The sequence below is a fragment of the Microcaecilia unicolor genome, chromosome 11 (genome assembly GCF_901765095.1).
Source record: "Microcaecilia unicolor chromosome 11, aMicUni1.1, whole genome shotgun sequence".
Classification (NCBI taxonomy): Eukaryota; Metazoa; Chordata; class Amphibia; order Gymnophiona; family Siphonopidae; genus Microcaecilia; species Microcaecilia unicolor.
In genome coordinates, this window is record NC_044041.1 from 203,899,729 (window position 1) to 203,920,964 (window position 21,236).

The following is a 21,236-nucleotide window of genomic DNA, read 5'->3' on the forward strand; positions in this document are numbered from 1 at the left end:
ACCTCATCAGTGATGTCACAATGGCTTGATTGCCTGATACTTGGCTCACTTCTGATATTGTGATGTCATAAGGGAAAGGGGGAAAGGGAAATGGGACTTGATATACCGCCTTTCTGAGGTTTTTGCAACTACATTCAAAGTGGTTTACATATATTCAGGTACTTATTTTGTACCAGGGGCAATGGAGGGTTAAGTGACTTGCCCAGAGTCACAAGGAGCTGCAGGGGGAATTGAGCCCAGTTCCCCCAGATCAAGGTCCACTGCACTAACCACTAGGCTACTCCTCCATTCCTTAATCTTTGGGGTTCCGGAATCTTGTTATTCTTTGGGGTTCTACATGGAATGTTGCTATTCTTTGAGATTGTGCATGGAATCTTGTTAATGGGACTTAATATACCACCTTTCTGTGGTTTTTGCAACTACATTCAAAGCGGTGTACATATATTCAGGTACTTATTTTGTACCAGGGCAATGGAGGGTTAAGTGATTTGCCCAGAGTCACAAGGAGCTGCAGTGGGAACTGAACTCAGTTCCCCAGGATCAAGGTCCACTGCATTAATCACTAGGCTAATCCTCCACTCTCCATGAAGGCAACGCTCCCTCTCTTCCCCACCATGCACAGCCATCTGGGACTCATTCAACCAGGTCGCAAAGGAAGCTGTTGAAAATATAACCTGAGCTCTTAATCCCCGCCCAGCAAAGATTGTACAACAAGTGAGCACAGACCTCATTGAAGGGGTCACTAAAATTAACTCCTCTCTTATGGCGGGGCAGCTGCCATCAACACTAAAAACAGCGATGGTGCGCCCCCTACTGAAAAAAAAAGAGCTCACTGGACCAGGACAAGCTTGAAAACTACGGACCAGTCCCTAACATTCCTTTCTTGGCAAAACGTATAGAACGGACAGACTGCATTCAACTCAACAACTGGCTAATTAAAAGTAATTGGCTAGACCCATGTCAATCTGGCTTCAGACCTGGGTACGGAACAGAGACAGCTCTTGTGTCCCCTCTTGATGATCTGCACAGAAACCATGACAGGGGATCTGCCTCGATACTAGTGTTGTTCGATTTTTCAGTAGCCTTCAATACCGTGGATCATAATATCATGCTTACAAGACTGGCAGACGCAGTATTTACTTGGGTCAAATCCTATCTTCAGAGGCAGACTGATGGTGATCTGGACCCACCCCACCCATCCCATCCCACCCAGATCACTTGTTCTCAGAATTAGAACTCAGATACGGTCAAGCAGATGAGAATCAATCAGATTCCAGTGATGTGGATCTGGAATGAGAACAGAACCCAGGAATAGAGGTAGGTGGTAAATGCATCAACCAGCTACCCACCCCCCCCCCCCAAACATCCCCCTCTAAACAAGAAAACAGCAACAAAACTCCCTTCAGAGATCCAGACTATAATCAGCCATTAGATTCTTCAGAGGATAAAGGAAGAAGATAGCCTTCCTTGGTGGAGGAATTAAGATAGAGACACTTTCAAACATCTCTTTGGCCTTTTGTTCTGAAGAACACAAGTAGAGTTTGTTGTGTTCTAGGTGTGGATGAGGGGATGTAGCTTTTACTTGCAATGTATTAAAATTGGAAGATGGATGACTGTGGTGAGTCACTGGGCAGTGACCCCAGTGTGAAACACTGCTGAGTAAGCTACACCACTTTAATGTCTTATAGGTGAAATGGGCAGTCCAGTTTTACCCCTCCCCTCACCTCACAGAAGCCTAGCCAGGTTTTGATGTGTGTGTAGGGGGGGAGGGGGGGGGGAGGAGCAGACCTTTTGAAAAACAGACACAGGTGCCAGGCTGCAGGCCGATCTGCACAGGTGCCTTTCCTTCCAAATCTGTTTGGGGAACTGGCCACTCCTCTTCCCCCCTCTCAGATTTTCAGCTCTGGAAGAGATGCTACAAGACCAGAATCTAGACTCTGTGTGAGCAGAAAGGGATCACCGGCATCTCGCCTTTCTCGGAGCTCAACGCCAATCTGTTCCCCAGTAAATGCCGCACAAGTAACATTAATATTTTTGGGCAGAGTGTTGTATATTTCAGTATTAGGTTACACTTTTCACTCTAGCATTTACTGCAATTATTTTTAAATCATTTTTTCTTGTGTAAACAAACAAAGTCCCCTGCAAATTGGAGAAAAAGATCAAATCCAAAAAGAAATGGAACAATTGTTCCCTCTGCACAGCTATTGTAATTCTTGCACTCCCTTTAAAGATTAAGACTAAGGTGCGCTGGAAAATGTCCTGCGGTGGTGTAGGCGTGTGTTTTGGGCGTGCACACAATCATTTTTCAGCGCACCAGCAAAAAAAAAAAAAAATGTCTTTAAAAAAATGTTTTTGCCGAAAATGAATGTGCAGCAAAAATGAAAATTGCTGGTCATTCATTTTGGGTCTGAGACATTACCGCCAGTCACTGACCTAGCGGTAAAGTCTCATGCAGTAACCGGGTGGTAATGACCGCACATCAAATGCTACTTGGCACGCATCCCATACATGCATCTAAAAATTATTTTTTGGCCGCGCACCAATAATGAAATTACCACAAGAGCCCCGTGGTAGCCGGGCGGTAACTCCATTTTGCCGCACGTTGATGCTTACGCAGCTTAGTAAAAGGCCACCCAAGGCTTCTGCTTCCGGTGCAAAATACGATCGAAATGATGAAGCACTGGGTCCCCTGAGAGTACAGGACCCTGTACTGAAAGTGAATGGGCTGTGTCAGTGCCCTGTGGCTTTGTGAGCAGGGGCCTTGGGGGGGAGGGGATTGGGTGACTTACACCAGGAGCTGCAGAGGGAATTGAACCCAGGACACCAGGATCAAAGACCACTGCATTAGCCCTTAGGCCACTCCTCCTCTCTTCTTTATTTTTATTTATTTATTGCATTTGTATCCCACATTTTCCCACCTCTTTGCAGGCTCAATGTGGCTTACATTACATCATGAATAGTGGAAATATGTAAGAAAATATACATTTAGTATTGCATAAGGATCTTGGGTAACATGATAATGATAAAGCAGGATGGTAGAATAACAAGCAAATATCGTGAGGCAGTTCTGGATATATGTGTAAGGGTTCACATTTGTTGATCTTTGTGGTATGCCTTGTCAAAGAGATGGGTCTTCAGTAGTTTGCGGAAGTTGGTTAGTTCATAGATCATTTTTAAGTTGCCAGAATTGTGTGCTCAAGTAGGAAAAGGTTGATGCATGCGTTAGTTTGCATTTTAGACCTTTGCAGTTGGGGAAGTGAAGATTAAGGAATGTGCGGGATGACTTTTTAGCGTTCCTGGGTGGTAAGTCTATCAGGTCTGACACGTAGGCTGGAGCATCTCTGTGAATGATTTTGTGAACTAGGGTACATATTTTGAATGTGATGCGTTTTTTAAGTGGTAGCCAGTGTAGTTTTTCTCGTAGGGATTTAGCACTTTCATATTTTGTTTTTCCGAATATGAGTCTAGCTGCAGTGTTCTGGGCTGTCTGAAGTTTCTTGATTATTTGCTCTTTGCAGCCAGCATAGAGTGCGTTGCAATAGTCTAGATGGCTGAGTACCATTGATTGTATCAGGTTGCGGAAGACGGTCCTTGGGAAGAAAGGTCTTACTCTTTTTAATTTCCACATTGAGTGGAACATCTTCTTGGTTGTGTTTTTCACATGATTCTTTATGATGTTTAATTTTCTCATTCACTCAATAAATATTAAATCATCTTTTATGTCATCATTCCTAAACATATCTTTCAAATTTCTTTTCTACTGAACGTAATATTACCATCCACAGCAACAATATCCTAGAGTGCCCAGTACAACCGAACAAATACAGATTACACTGGCTTCCCATTAAGGAACGTATTGCCTTTAAGGTTTGATTCATAGGATTATTTACGGAGAATTTCCTGGATACATGTTAAATCTAATAGATCTACCACCTAGAAACCGTTCCTGCTTTTCCCGATCCTTCCTAAATTTACATTATCCAGAATGCAACGGCCTTAAATACAAATCTACCTACGCACCCAGCTTCTCCTTCGTAGGCACACAGCTATGGAATGCACTACCCAAAATCTTAAGATCAATTCAGAACCATCTAAATTTCAGGAAATTACTGAAGACCACCCTGTTCAAGAAGGCTTACCTTCCAGACTCAACCTAACTTACTTCTTTGTTACAGAAAAAATTCATGGACTCTATCTTTTATTATCTCTGTTGTTTTATACGTTGCATATTTGATTACCATGTAATTGTATTTTACTAACTGTAGCCTGCACTACAGTATTGTGTAAGCCACATTGAGCTTACAACTAGTGGGAAAATGTGGGGTATAAATGTGTTAAATAAATACAAAATCCAAACAATGCTAGAATAATATGTAAATCACAAACCAGACCTTCAATATTTTCTGGAATTGTAGATTCTGTTGGGGTAATATTCAGTGTGCAGGCAGAACTAACCTTGGAGATTCAATGCCAGGGCAGGCACAGCTCTGGTACGTCTTTCGAGGACACTGCCTAATATTCAGACCAGTCTGGTTAACTCAGTGCAGAAAGTTAGGACAGGCTTTTTGCTTGCTTGTCTGGTTATCAGACTGAATATTGCCTCTAATCTAATTGGCTAAATTCAGGGCTCTTCCCCAACTCCCACCCGGCCTGACCATCCTAGCCTGTTAGACATTGGCTGGCTATCGGTGATAGGCAGCCACACTGTTGAACAGCAGAGGCCCCTAACTCAGGGGGCTTTTACTAAGTCGCGGTAGTGTTTTAGCGTGTTCTAAAAATGCTACTGCAGCTTAGTAAAAAGCCTTAGCAGCGGGGTTTAACCAGGCAGGTGGGCTTTAGTTACTAGTGTGGTTTAATGGGTTGTAAGTTGCTGGAATGGTGGGTTTATGTTTTTATGACTTTATATAGAAACATCGAGGTAATTTTCAGCGGGAGGTGGTGAGTGGGTTTTGGCTGGCACCAGCTTTACCATCAGGAGCCACAGGACCTCATTCTGACTGGGGGAGATGGGGAAAAAGCAGAATTATAGCAGATTTGTCATCTACTACTACTACTACTTAACATTTCTAGAGCGCTACTAGGGTTACGCAGCGCTGTACAAATTAAACAAAGAAGGACGGTCCCTGCTCAAAGGAGCTTACAATCTAAAGGACAAAATGTCAAGTTGGGGCAGTCTAGATTTCCTGGGTAGAGGTGTAGTGGTTAGGTGCCGAAGGCGACATTGAAGAGGTGGGCTTTAAGCAGTGATTTGAAGATGGGCAGGGAGGGGGCCTGGCGTATGTAGAGTGCATCTGTAGATCTCACTCTTCAAGTGCTTTGATAGGTGGTCTATAAATGAAAATAAAAAGCCAGGCTGAATCCCTCGGAATTCACAATCACACCATACCAGCAGCCAGGGGCAGAGGAATGCATTTGAATGTGTTTTCTTCTCAGCTTTACCTGCAAATTAGAGTCTGTCCCATCCAGCCCCCTGGCAGTACACGGCACTGTGATCTCAAAATATGTTCAAACACCTGGGACAGATTTTAAGAGAAGGAGCAGGTTTGAAGTACATGACAGCCTGGAGAAGGGGTGCAGGTGCTCAGGATTAAACACAAGCACAAAGCTATAAGGAATACCCAAAATGAGCATCCACTTCTGGGTGTCAGAGTCGAGTCCTCCCCGTGGCTTCGTTAGCCTTTCTCTGCGCTGAATCTGCCCTTCTTTATAAAGCTGTAAACACGGCTTTTATATCAAGCAAACTCCTGCAGGAAGCAGACTTTGGCTTACAAACAATAAACTGAAAGTTATTCTTGGAATGATGTTATTTTAGGACATCGGGGAAAAAAGTGTTTTTTTTCCTTCGACTTGTTGCCATGTGGATGCTACAGGTCTAACAACTTAGGAGATTTTGTGCATAAAACCAAAAGAAAAAGCATCAGCAAACTTTGGAGAAACTGTACATTAAACTGAAGTCCAGTTATTTCCATATTCTGGTTTATGACCCTCTGAACCAGGTGGCTAGAAATATGGATCTTTCACCTCTTCATTAGTCAACTTTTTTCATGTCTGACAAGCAATATCCACTCCTACCCTACCTGAGATAATATTTAACTCCCTCTCTGACCTCATGTGCAACTTTCTTTAAATCAATCACCTTACTTTCTAACTCTTCCTACTTTCTTACCTGTCTATACGTTATGTCTTTGCTTTACCCTTCACTATCAATTACAACGTTCTATTACGTATTGTGTTGACATTGTACATCATATACTATGCCATACTTTGTATTGTTTTTGAATATTTTACTGCTGTAATTGTCTATTGCTCGTGTTTGATCTATTCTTACTGTACACCACCTTGAGTGAATTCCTTCAAAAAGGCAGTAAATAAATCCTAATAAATAAATATACTGTGGGAAAATTCGTACCCCCCCCAGATTAGCAAAATGTTGAGACCTGTACTAAGCACCCCACAAGAGGATTTTTCAGAAACATGTTCGAGAGCAGTGGGGTCCGATAGAGAAATTATGTGCATTAACTGTGAGATTTTACCTCCTAAACAGCAGGTGGAGGAGAAATGCTGGTTAGAGCCAATGCAGGGGTATTGGACGCCCTTCCCCCCTCCTGCAGATTTTGATAACTACTGCAACTGCTGTGATCACCTAATTCTATAGATTTATTTGGATTTTGCTCACACCTTTTTTCAGTAGTAGCTCAAGGTGAGTTACATTCAGGTACACTGGGCACTTCTCTGTCACTGGAGGGCTCAGAGTCTAATTTTGTACCTGAGGCAACAGAGGGTTAAGTGACTTGCCCAAGATCACAAGGAGCAGCAGTGGGAATTGAACCAGCCACCTCTGGATGTCAAGCCCTGGTGCTCTACCCACTAGGCCACTCCTCTATATAAATATTCAGCCTGAGGTGGTCAGCAGTTTTTATATTCAGTGCTGGGGTGTAACTGGGTACAGTGCTGAATTATCTAGGTACCATCAATATTCAAATGGATATTCAGTTAACTATTAGCCAGGGGCAGACTCACAGTGGTCATGGCACCTATCGAAAGAGATTAAGCTAGATGAAGCAAGGGGAGAGTAGACCCTTGAGCACTGCCCTATTGTTCTCACTCCACCCTTGCTACCAGTTAAGTCTGTCTCAGTGCTCTCCAGCCAGTACTGGGGTAGTCCAGGGGCCAGTCCACCTGGATTTTCTGTGGCATGATCCATGTAAGGACACTGAAAATCCAGATATGACCCAGTCAATTGGAACTATGTGGGTAGGGGTTACTAGGGAAAGTAAACATAGTAGGTGATGGCAGAAAAAGAGCTGTACGGTCCATCCAGTCTGCCCAACAAGATAAACTCATATGCACTACTTTTTGTGTATACCTTACCTTGATTTGTATCTGCCATTTTCAGGGCACAAACTGTAGAAGTCTTGCCCAGCACTAGCCCCGCCTCCCCCCACCGGCTCTGCCACCCAATCTCGGCTAAGCTTCTGAGTATCCATTCCTTCTAAACAGGATTCCTTTATGTTTATCCCACGCATTTTTGAATTCCGTTACCGTTTTCATCTCCACCACCTCCCACGGGGGAGGGCATTCCAAGCATCCACCACTCTCTCAGTGAAAAAATACTTCCTGACATTTTTCTTGAGTCTGCCCCCCTTCAACCTCATTTCATGTCCTACCACCATCCCGTCTTTGGAACAGGCTCATTCATTTGCAGATTAATACCTTTCAAATATTTGAATGTCTGAATCATATCACCCCTGTTTCTCCTTTCCTCCAGGGTATACATGTTCAGGTCAGCAAGCCTCTCCTCATACATTTTGTAACACAAATCCCATACCATTTTTGTAGCTTTTCTTTGCACCGCTTCAATTTTTTTTACATCCTTAGTAAGATACAAAAAAAAAAAAAGAATTCTAGGACACCGGCAGAGAAACAGGAGTGGAGAGCCTGGTTTTTTTTTTTTTGCACTCCCTTATAGTTGTGAAAGTGAAGCAGAGTGAGCAGGTGATGGCAGCATAACACAGAATAATTGATTTAAAAGAGGTTTTTTACACAGCGGGATCTGCATTGCAGAAGGACCGAACGACTGCTCTGCCCAGGCTGGCTACAATGTCACAACATGACACAGGTGATTTCTACTTGTACAGTTGAAGATGTAGCATTCACAGTTTTAAGAGGGACCCCAAATATTGCAAAAGTATGACTCTCATGGGTTCAGTGGGACCTACCGTCTGTACTTAACAGATGCTCCCTGAAGTAGCAGGTCTAGAGAGAGAGACAGGAGAACAGTGGCGTAGCCACAGGTGGGCTTGGGTGGGCCAGGGCCCACCCATTTATGGCTCAGGCCCACCCAACAGTAGCACATGTTTAGTGGTAACTGTTGGGAATCCCAAGCTCCGCCAGCTGAAGATGTTCCCCTGATGGTAACGAAAACGCTGCTCTCCATGACACCGGCACCTGCGCATGCTCAGTTTTCAGTGCATGCCTGCTGCCAAGGTAGAAAGAAGTGTTTTCCCATCAGCTGAGATAATTTTTTTTTTTTTTTTTGGGGGGGGGGGGGGGGAACACTTGGTGCCCACCCAATTCTTGCCTAGGCCCACCCAAAATCTGTTGTCTGGCTACACCCCTGCAGGAGAAATGGCCAATGTTTGACTAAAGACCTCATGCTACAGCCCCAACACTCAGAATCAAGTCTGGGGTGATGGGGATCAAGCCTGCTCCCTCTCATTGCTATGAAAGGACACAAGGTGGACACAGATGGCAAATGCTGCTAATGAACTATTTGATAGGAGCCACTGCTCGTTTATAAGATCAGCTGGGGGGTTCCAGTACTGCCCAGTCATACCATCTCGAGTGCATGGGGGTGGGGGGACACACACAAATGGAATGGTGCATCCACAGAGGCCACTTTTTAAAGAGAACTAGAAGCCAAAAGTGGAGGAAATACCTTAAGACCCCTCTCCCTCCAAATCAAAGAAAAAAATGGTAAAATTAGGATTTATTTCCCTCCTACAACACTTAACAGTACTAGACACAGCAGGAAAGAGGACACTGTTATTCTTCATTTCCTTAGGACAGAAAGAACCGCCTGCGTCAGGGAGAATACGTGACATGTACTTCAGATTGAGCCAAGAAGTGCAGCCTGAGAGGAGCGGTTTATGGACATCTTTATAGGTCTTGTCCAAGGCATTAAAGGAAGTGGGTAAAAGATTGATGTAGTGCGGTGGGTGAAAAGGGAGAGAAGAAAAGGTGGAGAACGGGGGCTCGTTTTTGAAGCACTTAAAGACTTACAAAGTTCCACAGTAACCTACGGAACTTAAAAAGTGCTTTGAAAACACACCTCCGTGTTTCGGAGGCTCAGCTCAGATGATCATGTTACTCAATAAAACAATTTTTATGTTTAGCTCATTTAATCTTTACTTCTACAATCTACTGCCAGACAGATGGAAACGTGGCTCAAGGATCCGGATAGTGATGCAGGATAACAGCACCACCACCTGGCTAAAAATAGTATAGAAATTTATTGCAGAGTTCACTATCAGCCCCCCCCCCCCCCCGCCCCAGATCACTGTCCCATGGCCCCATCTTCATTTCACTATTGATGTTCATTTTCTTGAGGTCTAACCCATGTCCGCTGCTACCTCAACTTGGATTTAAGACAAGTACGAGTTGGATCTGTCACACGATGTACATGAATGTTGAAGATAATAATAATAAGAAAGAATCAGACTAGCTGCATCATACATATATTTTTGAGTTCAACAAAAGATTACACATAACAAACCCAGCTCTGCATCACAGTATCGATGACAACTTCAGAACAAGTACAAAGACAAAAGAAGGCACAGAGAGCCTCCAGGCCTAAGAATTCCTCCGTTCAGAGTGATTTTGAAACCCCGATCACTGCTGTATAAACATACCTGTGCCTCTCTCCAACCTTGTTAATTCCTTCAGAAACTGAAGGAAGGCCAGCATCTGGCTCAGGAACCAAGAATGGATCCAGTTTAGAAAGCTCTCTTTTACATGTAAGGCACACAGAATGGGAGAAGAACCTCCATAAGTCAGATACATGGGTTCAAGATCTACAACTCTGAAACAAAATGACACATACAGGAAATGTTAAAGGTAGGACAGTTTTGCAGAGTCCGTGTCTAATTAAGATGCAATGGTCCTGGATGCCCTTAAGAACAGATGTATTGAAAGTTAGGCAGGACATCATTCTGCTAAAGTTAGAACACCTCATAGAAGTCAGAAGCTCAAGGAATCGCATCTTCTGTAGAGGTCTTTGGTTTTTCCCTTTAACGTCAAGGAGCACAGATCAAGTGGTCTTTGTACCTCCACAGTGGATCACCATGTCATAACCTCACGTTCTTTCACTTACACATATAGCTGCTTGGAAGCACAACTTCCCGCTCTGCTTGATGACCTTTCTTCAGCCTGCAAAGGAGATCTGTTCACTGTGGAGAAAGGATTCTGAGAAGAGCGGTCCAGGGAGGGTTTGCTAGAGTTGGTCCATTTCTTCTCACTTGGCATTTTGTGGCAGCCTAAGTAAGAAGGGCTCATGTCAGACATGGGAAGGTAGAAGTAAGGTTCCTCTTGGAGAGGTTTGTCTGGACCTTCAGATGGTTTGGTGTCCGTCAGAGGCGAGGATGCTGAGCTATTCTTCCCGTTGTGAAACATGCATTTGTACATCAGGTGAACAAGCTCCAAAAAGTTCAGACAAAGGGACACTGCAGACACTGCCATCATGAAGAAAATAAAGATGGTCTTCTCCGTAGGACGGGAGATGAAACAGTCCACTTTGTGGGGGCATGGATCTCTTTCGCACACAAAAATAGGAGGCATCGCAAAGCCATACAAGCACCACTGGCCCAGCAGAAATCCAGCTTCGAAGAAACTTTTGCAGATGACGCTTATCATGTAAGTGAGCATTAAGGATCCCTTAATTTTGAGTTTCTTGGTAGGAGTCCTATTCACAGAAGATTCAGTTTGCAAGTCTCTCGTCCGGAGACTGCCAATCTCATTTTCACTGCACTTCTGCTTTTCTTCATTCCTGGACAGGTACAGCACATGACCAAGGTACAGCAGCGTTGGCGTGCTGACAAACAGGATTTGCAAGACCCAGAATCGGATATGGGAGATGGGAAAAGCCTTATCGTAGCAGACATTGTTACAGCCTGGTTGCTCGGTGTTGCAGACAAAGTCCGACTGTTCATCTCCCCAGACAGACTCTGCAGCTACACACAGGACCAAGATCCGGAAGATAAAGAGCACCGTCAGCCAGATCTTCCCGATGAGTGTGGAATGCTCTTGCACCTCATCCAAGAGGTGCTTCAACAAGTCCCACTCTCCCATTTTCTGTTGGCCCTAGAAATACAGAAATAAGTTAGAACGTTCCATGCCACTGGTCTCCCAGTCATTCTGCAGCCAGGGCCGCCGAGAGGGGGGGGGGGGGGGGGGAGGGCAGGGGGGACAAAATTCCCCGGGCCTCCAAGGGGGACCCGGTGCCGCAGTCCCCTCCACCCGCACCCTCCGTCCACCACTGGGCCAGGCCCCCCTGAATTCAAATCATAGCGCCTCACCTCGACCTCGCTCCATGTGAAAGAAGTGCAGCAGAGGCAGTGTGCAGATCGCCTCCCTTCGGGCCTTCCCTCCCTGTGTCCTGTCCTCGTCTGACGTAACTTACTACTACTACTACTACTATTTAGCATTTCTATAGCGCTACAAGGCGTACGCAGCGCGAGGGAGGGACACAGGGAGGGAAGGCCCGAAGGGAGGTGATCTGCAGACTGCCGCTGCTGCGCTTCTTTCACACGGAGCGAGGTCGAGGTGAGGCGCTATGATTTGAATTCAGGGGGGCCTGGCCAGGTGGTGGACGGAGGGGGGATATTCACAATGAATTGAGTGCACTGACCTCCACTGCATGCAAATCTCTCTCAAGAATATTCATTGTGGATATCCTGAAAACCTGATTGACTGGGGTGGGAGCCACCGAGATAGTGGAACACGACGATAAGCCACAGCAATGCGAAGTTCCCCAGTTCCAAGCGGGAGACTTTTTTTTTTGGTTTGACAAAGTTTTTGACTTTATGTCTCAGAGCAGTGTGGGATTTGTAGTCCCTGATCCTGCTCATGAAATCAGTGCTTCAAGTCCCATAATGCACCAGGATGGTGTGGTCAGAAATCCAGTACCGTCCTAAAATTTCCAGCCTGGAACTTGGTATTTCTGCAGTCATAGTGAGCTGTGCTTTCAGATCAGTCACCCAACACTGCTTTCTAACTATCTAAACTGAAGTGTGTTTATTAGGCAATCAGCAAAATATAGAATAATGTTTACTCATTAGTAGCAAAACAATTTTTGCCTAAAAATGCAGTAAGACATTACAATATTTGAAGATATAGGTGGGTGGGTGAGAACTGTATTACAATCTGTATAACAGTTGGCTGGAAATGGGCCATAAAATCAATTAATGCCTTTAATGGAAGGAGTAACTAACTTGTTAGTCTCACTCACACACACAAGGAGTGACTCGGGCTGCACATACTGCAGCGGGACATGTTTATCCACGCCTACCCTAGCTGAGATAATATTTAACCATCTCTCTGACCTCACGTGCAACTTTCTTCAAATCAATCACCTTACTTTCTAATTCTTCCTACTTTCTTACCCATCTATATGTTACAACATTGCCTTACCCTTCACTACCAGTTATAATATTCTATTATGTATTGTGTTGACATTGTAAGTAGTAACTATGCCATACTTTGTACTGTTACTTGAATATTTTTACTGCTCTGTCTATTGCTCATGTTTGATCTATTCTTACTGTACACCACCTTGAGTGAATTCCTTCAAAAAGGCGGTAAATAAATCCTAATAAATAAATGTATTAAGTGAAAGTATGTGAACATTAAATAAGGGAGTCCAACAAGTGATAACATTTTCAGAAAAGTACTGGCCACTGGAAAATATCCAAAAGCCCACAGAACTTCCACTTCAAGGCTTGCTCTGGCATTCTGAAGGTCAGGCAGAATAAAACGTTTGTGTCACTGGTTCTAAGCCCCCTCCTCGGTTGTGGTCCAGCACTTCAAAGGAGGAGCTGGCTGTATCCCAGCAGTGACACAAGCCCAGCACTGGTCCTTTGACACAGGAGGCTCAGAGCAGTGCTTCCAAGTCACCCAGTTCCCCAGGGGCAAATTTTAGGCCAGTCCTGGATTTCTGACAACCTGACCTTGGTGCTTTGTAGGACCTGCAACTCTGATTTCAATGGGCAGAATCAGACCTTAGGAATACCACACTGCTTTGGGACTGGCCAAGAAGTCTCCCTCCTGGACCTGGATAACTTGTAGCTCTGTTAGAGGCCCAAGGTGCATTCAAATTCACAAGGCAGGAAAGTGAAGTATAGCTGTAGGCAGGTGAACTCTGACCTTTAATCAATAATATAGATTTGGCATTTTAGGCACTTTTGAAATTCAAAGCAGGCTTAAATGAAACATCTACAATTTAATCGAATAAAAAAAAAATTCACTTAATCACTCTACTACATTTCTTAATCCTGACCAATGTTATAATACAATAAAGACTGAACAATTTGGCAGAGCTACCAAGTAACCTGGCACCTGAACCAAGTGCCCAGGGGAAGGAGAGAGTTACAGGAAAGTGGAGGTGGTGTGAAGACACTTGATTTCTGTTGCAAAGACAAGATGGAATTTCTTAAGGAACAGAGGTCACCCCAGTCCACCTATCTCTTCCTGGCAAACTGAGTAGCTGTGTGCTCATATTCACGTTGCCTGCAAATCTAAGTAGAAGTTCCCCCAAATCCTCAAGAGAATACTGCAAACCCCAGAGTAGGGTCCAGGTTTTATAAGGACCCATGGAAGTTCATCTGACAAAAATGCTTTCTAAGCAAACCAACTGTGGAAAATCACAGCCCCCTTCTCTGAACCTCAAGAGAACATTTTTAATGTAAAGAGTAAAATTAATTTCTAGAGATATAAGTAAAACTGCTTCTGCGGCTTAATTCTATTCCACTTTGGATTTTTTCTCTAAATTAATTTAGAGTTTACACACCTGAGCACTTTATATTTAACAAAAAGGTATTAAGAATGCACTGCTCCTTTTCCACATGGGAAGACTTAAGGTGGGTCAAATTTAACTCAGACATTAAGATCTTAAGCCACAATAGACTCTTCAACGCAAATTATTTCAGAAACATTAATGAAAATGTAGAAATCTAATACAACTTACTCTGCATGAAGCCCAAAGCAGTTATAACACAGAGGCAGCCCCACACCCAGTCTTAACCTCCTCTGTGGAGGTCTCCAGGCAGCTGTAGGAGCTTTTAATAATCAGAGCATAATGAAATGATTGATCAGTGGGAAGCCAAGAGAAACTGGGGAAGAAGCTGAAACACACAGTGTATGAATGGGGAAAAGATTGGTGGTGGGGGTTAAAGCAGTGATGACAGGAAGAGAAACGTTACCCCCCCCCCCCCCCCCCTATTATGTTCGTATAAATGTCATTAGACCATGGCAGTGTCCTTTGGACATCCTCAGCCAGTCAGGTTTTCAGGATATCCCCAAGCAGATCTATCTCATCCATGCTCATTGTGGATATCCTGAACCCTGACTACCCGGGTATGTGGCCCGTCTGGGTTGTGCTTTGAATTCTCCTAAGTGTCCTGAACGCTCACTGCTTACTGGGCTGTTCCTACGTCCAGCTTCTCTTCCAGACTGTCTATCTCGGCCCTGGGTTGAAGAATTATTTCTGCTAAAGCCGGAGCTTCCGTATTCTGCAAAGTCCAAACTGTCTGGCCTTGGTTTTTTGTTGAACTTTGGCCTTTTTTTTTACCGTCCAGCTTTTTCCTAGTTGCGTCTTTTTGACCCGGTACCACCTCCCCCCCCCCGTTTCTGGGTCTGCTTTAACGTTTGTATTGTAGACCTCAATAAATTAACAATGTACCTGTTTATTTGGATTAAAGCAAGAATTAAATAAAAAAAAAAGTCCAGTTCCCCTTTAAAACAGAGGTGTATAATAATGATCCAGGAGGAGAGAAAATGGGGATGAAAAGAGTGAGGGCCATTGGGAGCAGATATGATAAAATATATCAGTCTAAGCGAATTTATCTTCATGGGGAAAACTGAGGCTAAAAAGTCTTTCCTGACACAAAAACTTCACCTGCACAGATCTGCCTTCCACGCAGTTGGAAGAGGGTTTTGGTCCGGCTGCATTTCACTCGTTTGAACACTGTGTGGCAGCAGAGCTACACTCTTCCCTCTTGTAGACCTGATTTTCGATTTTTAAGCTGTTTTTTTTTATTCACTAACCATTTCAATGCAGAAGTCTGTTTGAATATTTAAGGGCAGGAAAATAACCTGGTGAATCTAAACAAGTTGTGCTGCAAATCCCAAAGTTAAAAAAAGCGCCAATTTGATGGAATCTGAAATTGCAAATGCGTTTTGTTTTTGCCTCAGTCAATGTCAGCACAGCACAACCTGATTTTCTAATTGCATTTCCACTTACCGTGCATTTCGCTGAAACTTACAACCAGGGAGAAACCTGAAAGCGGGCCTAGAGGGATTTATAAAACTGCAGGGCAAGGCGAGCACAGTTTTGCACGGTGGGGAAAACTGTGATTCATGGGTTCGCATCTTTGCAGGGCTTGTGGGATCCTGGCTGTGTGACCTGGAGGCAGTTTGCATCCATGTTTTAGTTATGAAACTGTAAATTGCACAATGATGTATTGAAAGGGAATTCTTAAACTTGAAGTAAATGTGAGGAACCCATGAAAATTTCACCATTGAATCAGCACTGCTTTCTTCAGTTAACAGTAGACCAGCAGCTCCTTCTCTGGGAAATACCTGTGAGGGAGTGGCTACAAGATACTGGTTCTGCTGGCCCAAGAGAATCCGGTCCAGTGGTTGAAGAGAAGAACTGGGCCTCATGGGACAGGCACAAAAGAAAAGTGGCAGGAAAGAATAAGGGACCAGGTCAGAAAGTAACCTGACAGCAAAAAAAACCCCAAAGAGAATGAGGAATGAGAGGTCCATATAGAACCTTCTCAGTGCCAATGACACAGTGGCTTAGTTACGGGTGGACCTGGGTGGACACAGGCCCACCCAGCAGCAGCACCCCACATCAACATCTCTGCGGCATCCCGGCATCTGTCCGCCTGTCGCTGAACCCTGTCTTTCCCTGGTGTATTTTAGGCTGGGACCCGCCCTCACTTTCATCATTTCCTGTCTGGTGGGACCCGGCCAATGGAAGCCTGCGGAGCCACAGGCAGCAATAATTGAATTACTGCAGGCACCGGGGATGCCTGGAAGGTACACCAGGGAGGGACAGGGTTCAGCGACGGGTGGTCGGATGCCAGGACACTGCGGAGGAGGAGAGATGTTGATGTGGGGTAGGTGAAAAAATCTCTCTATTTTTTAATATCTCTGGGTGGGGGGGGGGGTGGGGGGGGGGGGGCTATGGAGTGCCGTTCTATGCCATGCCATGGTAGGGCCCTTCTAAGTTAGATCTGGGCCCATCCAAAATACTGGGTCTGGCTACGCCACTGCAATGACATAAGACTGGTTGAACTTTTTCATGAGCTCTGGTTTTAGTTAACACCTGCAGCTGAAGCCAAAGGGTTTTAGGTTGGCTGCCTATTTGTCAAAGAACTGAATTTAAAATATTCAATGTGACCTATAAAATCTTACCTGGAACAGCTCCAAAACATCTTTCATCTTCCCAGGAAGAAACTCACAGCTTGGCAAACTCTTAAACATTCTTGCTGGGATTAAGTCAACGGTGACTGGAAAAAGGGTCTTTCCGGTATAGCCCCCTCCATAGGGAATAACGTACCCAATTGGATAACTTAGCTTTCTTTTGGAAGTTATATAAAGCATGGTTATCGATCAGATTTGTGAATGCAGGTTCTTTTGTTCTATCTTTGTGCTAAAAATTACTTTAAATTGTTCATTTTATATATGGATGTTGATTGTGTTGTGAGTCACCTCGTAGCCTAGTGGAAAAGATGGTCTTTAACACCGGTAAAGAAATACAAGGAACAACCTGCAGGTGGGGAAAAGAAGAGAAGGGATAAAACGGGGAACTGGAGGGGGATAAGAGAGGTGGGGGCTCTATCAGTGAGAATGAGGGAAGGGGGAGGAATCGGGCTGTACCTCATCAAAAATCATTTGCCTCCAGTGGCCCCCAGCTTGGAGGAGAGAGCAAGCCTCCTGGGGCCTGTGGACCCAGGGCTCAGGAGGACAAAAAGAGCAGGAAACTGGAGGATTTTCCCCTGGACCCCAAAATCTGCCATTTAGGGATCGATTCAAGAAAGTGCGTCAACAATGAGGTGCAAAAAACATGGGAGCGAAGCATCAAATCTAGAACAGCAACTGCACGTGAGATTACGTTAAAGAACAGGGCGTAAGTTGGCATGTGCAGGTCAAGCTCTAGTCATGACCGCTTATGCCCTGTCAAAGGCTGGTGTATTCTAGAACTTACATGCTTAACTGTTAAGACACGCCCCTGCCCCGCCCCTTTCCAAGCCCTGCCCCCTTGGTAGATGCACACTCTAGCACGTAGACACCAAGTTCATAGAATAGCATTTAAGTACAGTTATGCGTAGCTACAAATTGCAGCCAATTATCACCAATTAATACTTAAGGGCTGTTATTGGTACTTAAGGTCAATAGGCGTCTAACAATTAAGTTAGGTGTGCAATTGGCACTATGCTATAAATTGCCCAAATTTGCATGCTAGTTGGAAATTTGGACGTCCAACTTTCTAGAATGCGGGGTTAATAGAGATTTCCACTTGCTTTTTTCCCCCCTGGACTGAGTTTAGGATGTTAAAAACTATCATTGAAGTAGTTCTAATTGACACAAGGAGATGCACAGATATGTTAAAAAAATTAATTTCATTTTATTGGTGTTACACTATATATGTGCTCATAAAAGTAAGAAAATGCTTGTTAAGAGTGAATTCATAGAAAAAGCATACAAACAATAAAAAAATGTAACATTTTATAAATACAGTAATACAACGTTTGGTATTTTGTGAATCTACAACTTTCAGAATTGGCATTGGAGGTTAGGAGATGAAACTCTAAAGCAGCTTCTTTTTTGAAAGATAAACTTCTCATCTGCCTTTTTTTCTTGCATTTTATTCCTGTGGTTATGTAGTTTGGGAATCCATTGGGCCATGGCAGTGCAGTTTGCAATAAATTCCCTAATCCAGAGCATCTGCTTTGATAATCTTTAATGCACAGATGCTGGGTTGGACACATTCTTCATGTAAAGTTGCTGAAAATGTGGCCATCTTAGATAGAATTTGAGAAGAAAGAGATGGTGTGTCTGCTGTAGGACAGCCAGCCCGTCTCCAGGGTCAAGCCTAACAGAAGATCTGTCTGCCCTGGGAGTAGTAAATGAATTCTGCTTTGGGAATGTGGCTTCGGAAGCTCTTCATTCCTTTAGAAATAATTAATATGCACATGGCACACACCAGTGTCCCTGTTTCCCAGAGTTTATCAATCTAAATCTGAGCACATGACATCAACGTATTACCCCTGAACACTTCGTTTTTTTGGGGTGTCAGTGGCTAAATGCTTTTGTGTATTTCTATCATGGACAGAAGTCTGTCTGTTTTTCCAAGAGAAGCACTTGTCATCATCATACCTGGTGGAACATTAGGACAGTGCCAGGTGGTCCCAGAGATGGCAAAGAAAGACCATGATCAAGTGTTCTATACCACGTTCATTGTTAGTTTAATCATGAATTAATAACGAGTGTAACTGTTGGGCAGAATGGATAGACCACTCAGGTCTTTATCTGCCGTCATCTACTATGTCCATCTGGATTTGTGCCTCTGGGCTTGCCCATTATTGGTCCCCACTGAGGTCGGAAGAGTCTCATTGACTGATTAGTAAACATTAATCCTAATAAATCAATGGACCTTGATAATCTTAGCTTGCTGGATACATTTTCTTGAGCTAACCCTGCTCCTGCTCACCCATCACATCAAGCTGTGCTCATTTAACGCTCCTGAGCACAAGCAGTGGTCTGGAGTTTCCATCTGGAAGGGGCGACGTACCCAGCAACTCCAGATCTGCTACAGGTATCTCACCAGCACTCGTTCCAGTCAGGCCAATAACTTTAAAGCAGCGGTTCTCAACCTTTCTTCTGTTGTGACACATCTGACAAATACAATTTGCAGCTGAACAAAGGGGAAAAAAACCCATATATCATTTCATTTTTGTGAACAATGATGTAAGGGAAATAAGAACATAAGAATAGCCATCCTGGGTCAGACCAATGGTCTATCTAGCCCAGTCTCCTGCTTCCAACAGTGGCCAATACAAGTCATAATACTGTGACCAATACAGTGGCCAATACAGACACAATGGTGGTGACTGCCAGGGTGGAAGGAAGGGGGCTGGCGACAGAAGCAGGCACCAGTTATGAGATTTCAAGTACCAGACTGTTGTTAAGAGAAGCACAAGCATGCTGTCTGTCAAAACTTTGGTGACACAACTCCCAGCAGGTGGTGACACACCAATGTGAACCACAGCTTTAGAATTACAGCCTCTCTCCTGCTACTCTTGGGGAAAGGAGTTGCTGGTGGTCATTTCCCCCCTGAGGAGTCACTGGTGGTCATTGCCCTTCCCCTGAGGAGTCGCTGGTGGTCATTACCCTTCCCCCGAGGAGTCGCTAGTGGTCATTACCCTTTCCCTGAGGAGTCGCTGGCGGTCATTACCCTTCCCCCAAGGAGTCGCTGGTGGTCATCACCCTTCCCCTGAGGAGTCGCTGGTGGTCATCACCCTTCCCCTGAGGAGTCGCTGGCAGCCATTTCCCTTCCTCCAAGGAGTCACTGGTGATCATTGCCCTTCCCCTGAGGAGTCACTGGTGGTCATTACCCTTCCCCCGAGGAGTCGCTAGTGGTCATTACCCTTCCCCTGAGGAGTCACTGGCGGTCATTACCCTTTCCCCGAGGAGTCGCTGGCGGTCATTTCCCTTCCCCTGAGGAGTCACTGGTGATCATCACCCTTCCCCTGAGGAGTCGCTGGTGGTCATCACCCTTCCCCTGAGGAGTCGCTGGTGGTCATTTCCCTTCTCCTGAGGAGTCGCTGGCGGTCATTTCCCTTCCCCTGAGGAGTCGCTAGTGGTCATTACCCTTCCCCTGAGGAGTCGCTGGCGGTCATTTCCCTTCCCCTGAGGAGTCGCTGGTGGTCATCACCCTTCCCCTGAGGAGTCGCTGGTGGTCATTGCTCTTTCCCTGACCTTATCCCTTCTTTTGATTTCCTATATGTAGTGCAGATACCAGAACCCTATGCAACTTTAATACTTTGTTACTCAGTTTAATCATGCATAGTAATACTGTTCGTATGTCCTTGTCCCATTACAATAGCATTGAAATATAGTGAAATTTCCCGAAGGGGATTTTGAAATGCTGTAATTATAAAATGAATTAAGATTCCCTATGAATGCAGGGTAAAATCAAATATGAATAATATTTTGATCTATTCGATTTTGCTTCCAGTAGGCACATCTTTCATTTGTTAATGACAATGTAGGGAAATAGTCCAGTGGCTGCTTTTCATGCACTACATATAAAAGGATAATTTGCCATTCCTTCTTCCACCCTAAAGTGTCCCAGTCTGATATTCATAATATTTATAGAACACTTTTTTTTTTTTGGGGGGGGGGGGGGGATGAGGCACATTTCAACATGTCTGTTTTTAAAGCTAAACTCCGCTCTCTCCTCCTGGCCCTCCATCCTCGTCATCGGATCATGCCACCCAATACCATCTAGTGTACATTGAGGGGATTTGGAATCCCTTGGCTGTGCTTTTCTTTTTGATGGATGTGTGTCACTGTGCTGAACTGGACTCCATTGAACTGTTTTGAGCTCCTAGGGCTTGCTGAATGTGCCTCTGCTGCTTGCTGTTCCCTTGATCTTGTTTTCAAAAATCAGTTCTATTTCACGACTCTTACAAAAGAAAAAAAATAAGCCTGACTTGTTTATTTGTGGAGGCAATTCTCTTATTGAACCAAACTCTGTTGTGTTCAAAATCCCTAACAGCTTTGATTGAGCTGTGCATTAATGTAAGTTACCCAGAATGCTGGAATACATGGAATTATCCCAACAGCTGCTCCGCAGGGGTCCTCCCAATCCATTACCTGCTCTTTTATAGTTTACCAGATGTTAAATATAGGGACTAGCTGAATAAATTCATGGTTTAACACATTCACTT

General features: G+C 44.4%; 1 protein-coding gene across 6 annotated transcripts; it reads right to left on the minus strand.

Moving 5' to 3' along the window:
- Window positions 1–9,601: 9,601 nt before the first annotated feature.
- Window positions 9,602–15,871, minus strand: LOC115480901 (gap junction alpha-4 protein-like). 6 transcript variants are annotated; one of them, XM_030219885.1, is made up of 2 exons: window positions 15,853–15,871; window positions 9,602–11,358 (listed from the first exon to the last, which is right to left on the minus strand). In XM_030219885.1, the coding sequence occupies exon 2, from the start codon at window positions 11,344–11,346 to the stop codon at window positions 10,369–10,371; it is 978 nt and encodes a 325-aa protein (XP_030075745.1). In that variant the 5' UTR covers window positions 11,347–11,358; window positions 15,853–15,871; the 3' UTR covers window positions 9,602–10,368. The 6 variants fall into 6 exon arrangements, with proteins under 6 accessions (XP_030075745.1, XP_030075741.1, XP_030075740.1 ...); XM_030219881.1 differs by lacking the exon at window positions 15,853–15,871 and adding an exon at window positions 15,515–15,572; XM_030219880.1 differs by lacking the exon at window positions 15,853–15,871 and adding an exon at window positions 15,170–15,221.
- Between the last annotated feature and the right edge of the window lie 5,365 nt (window positions 15,872–21,236).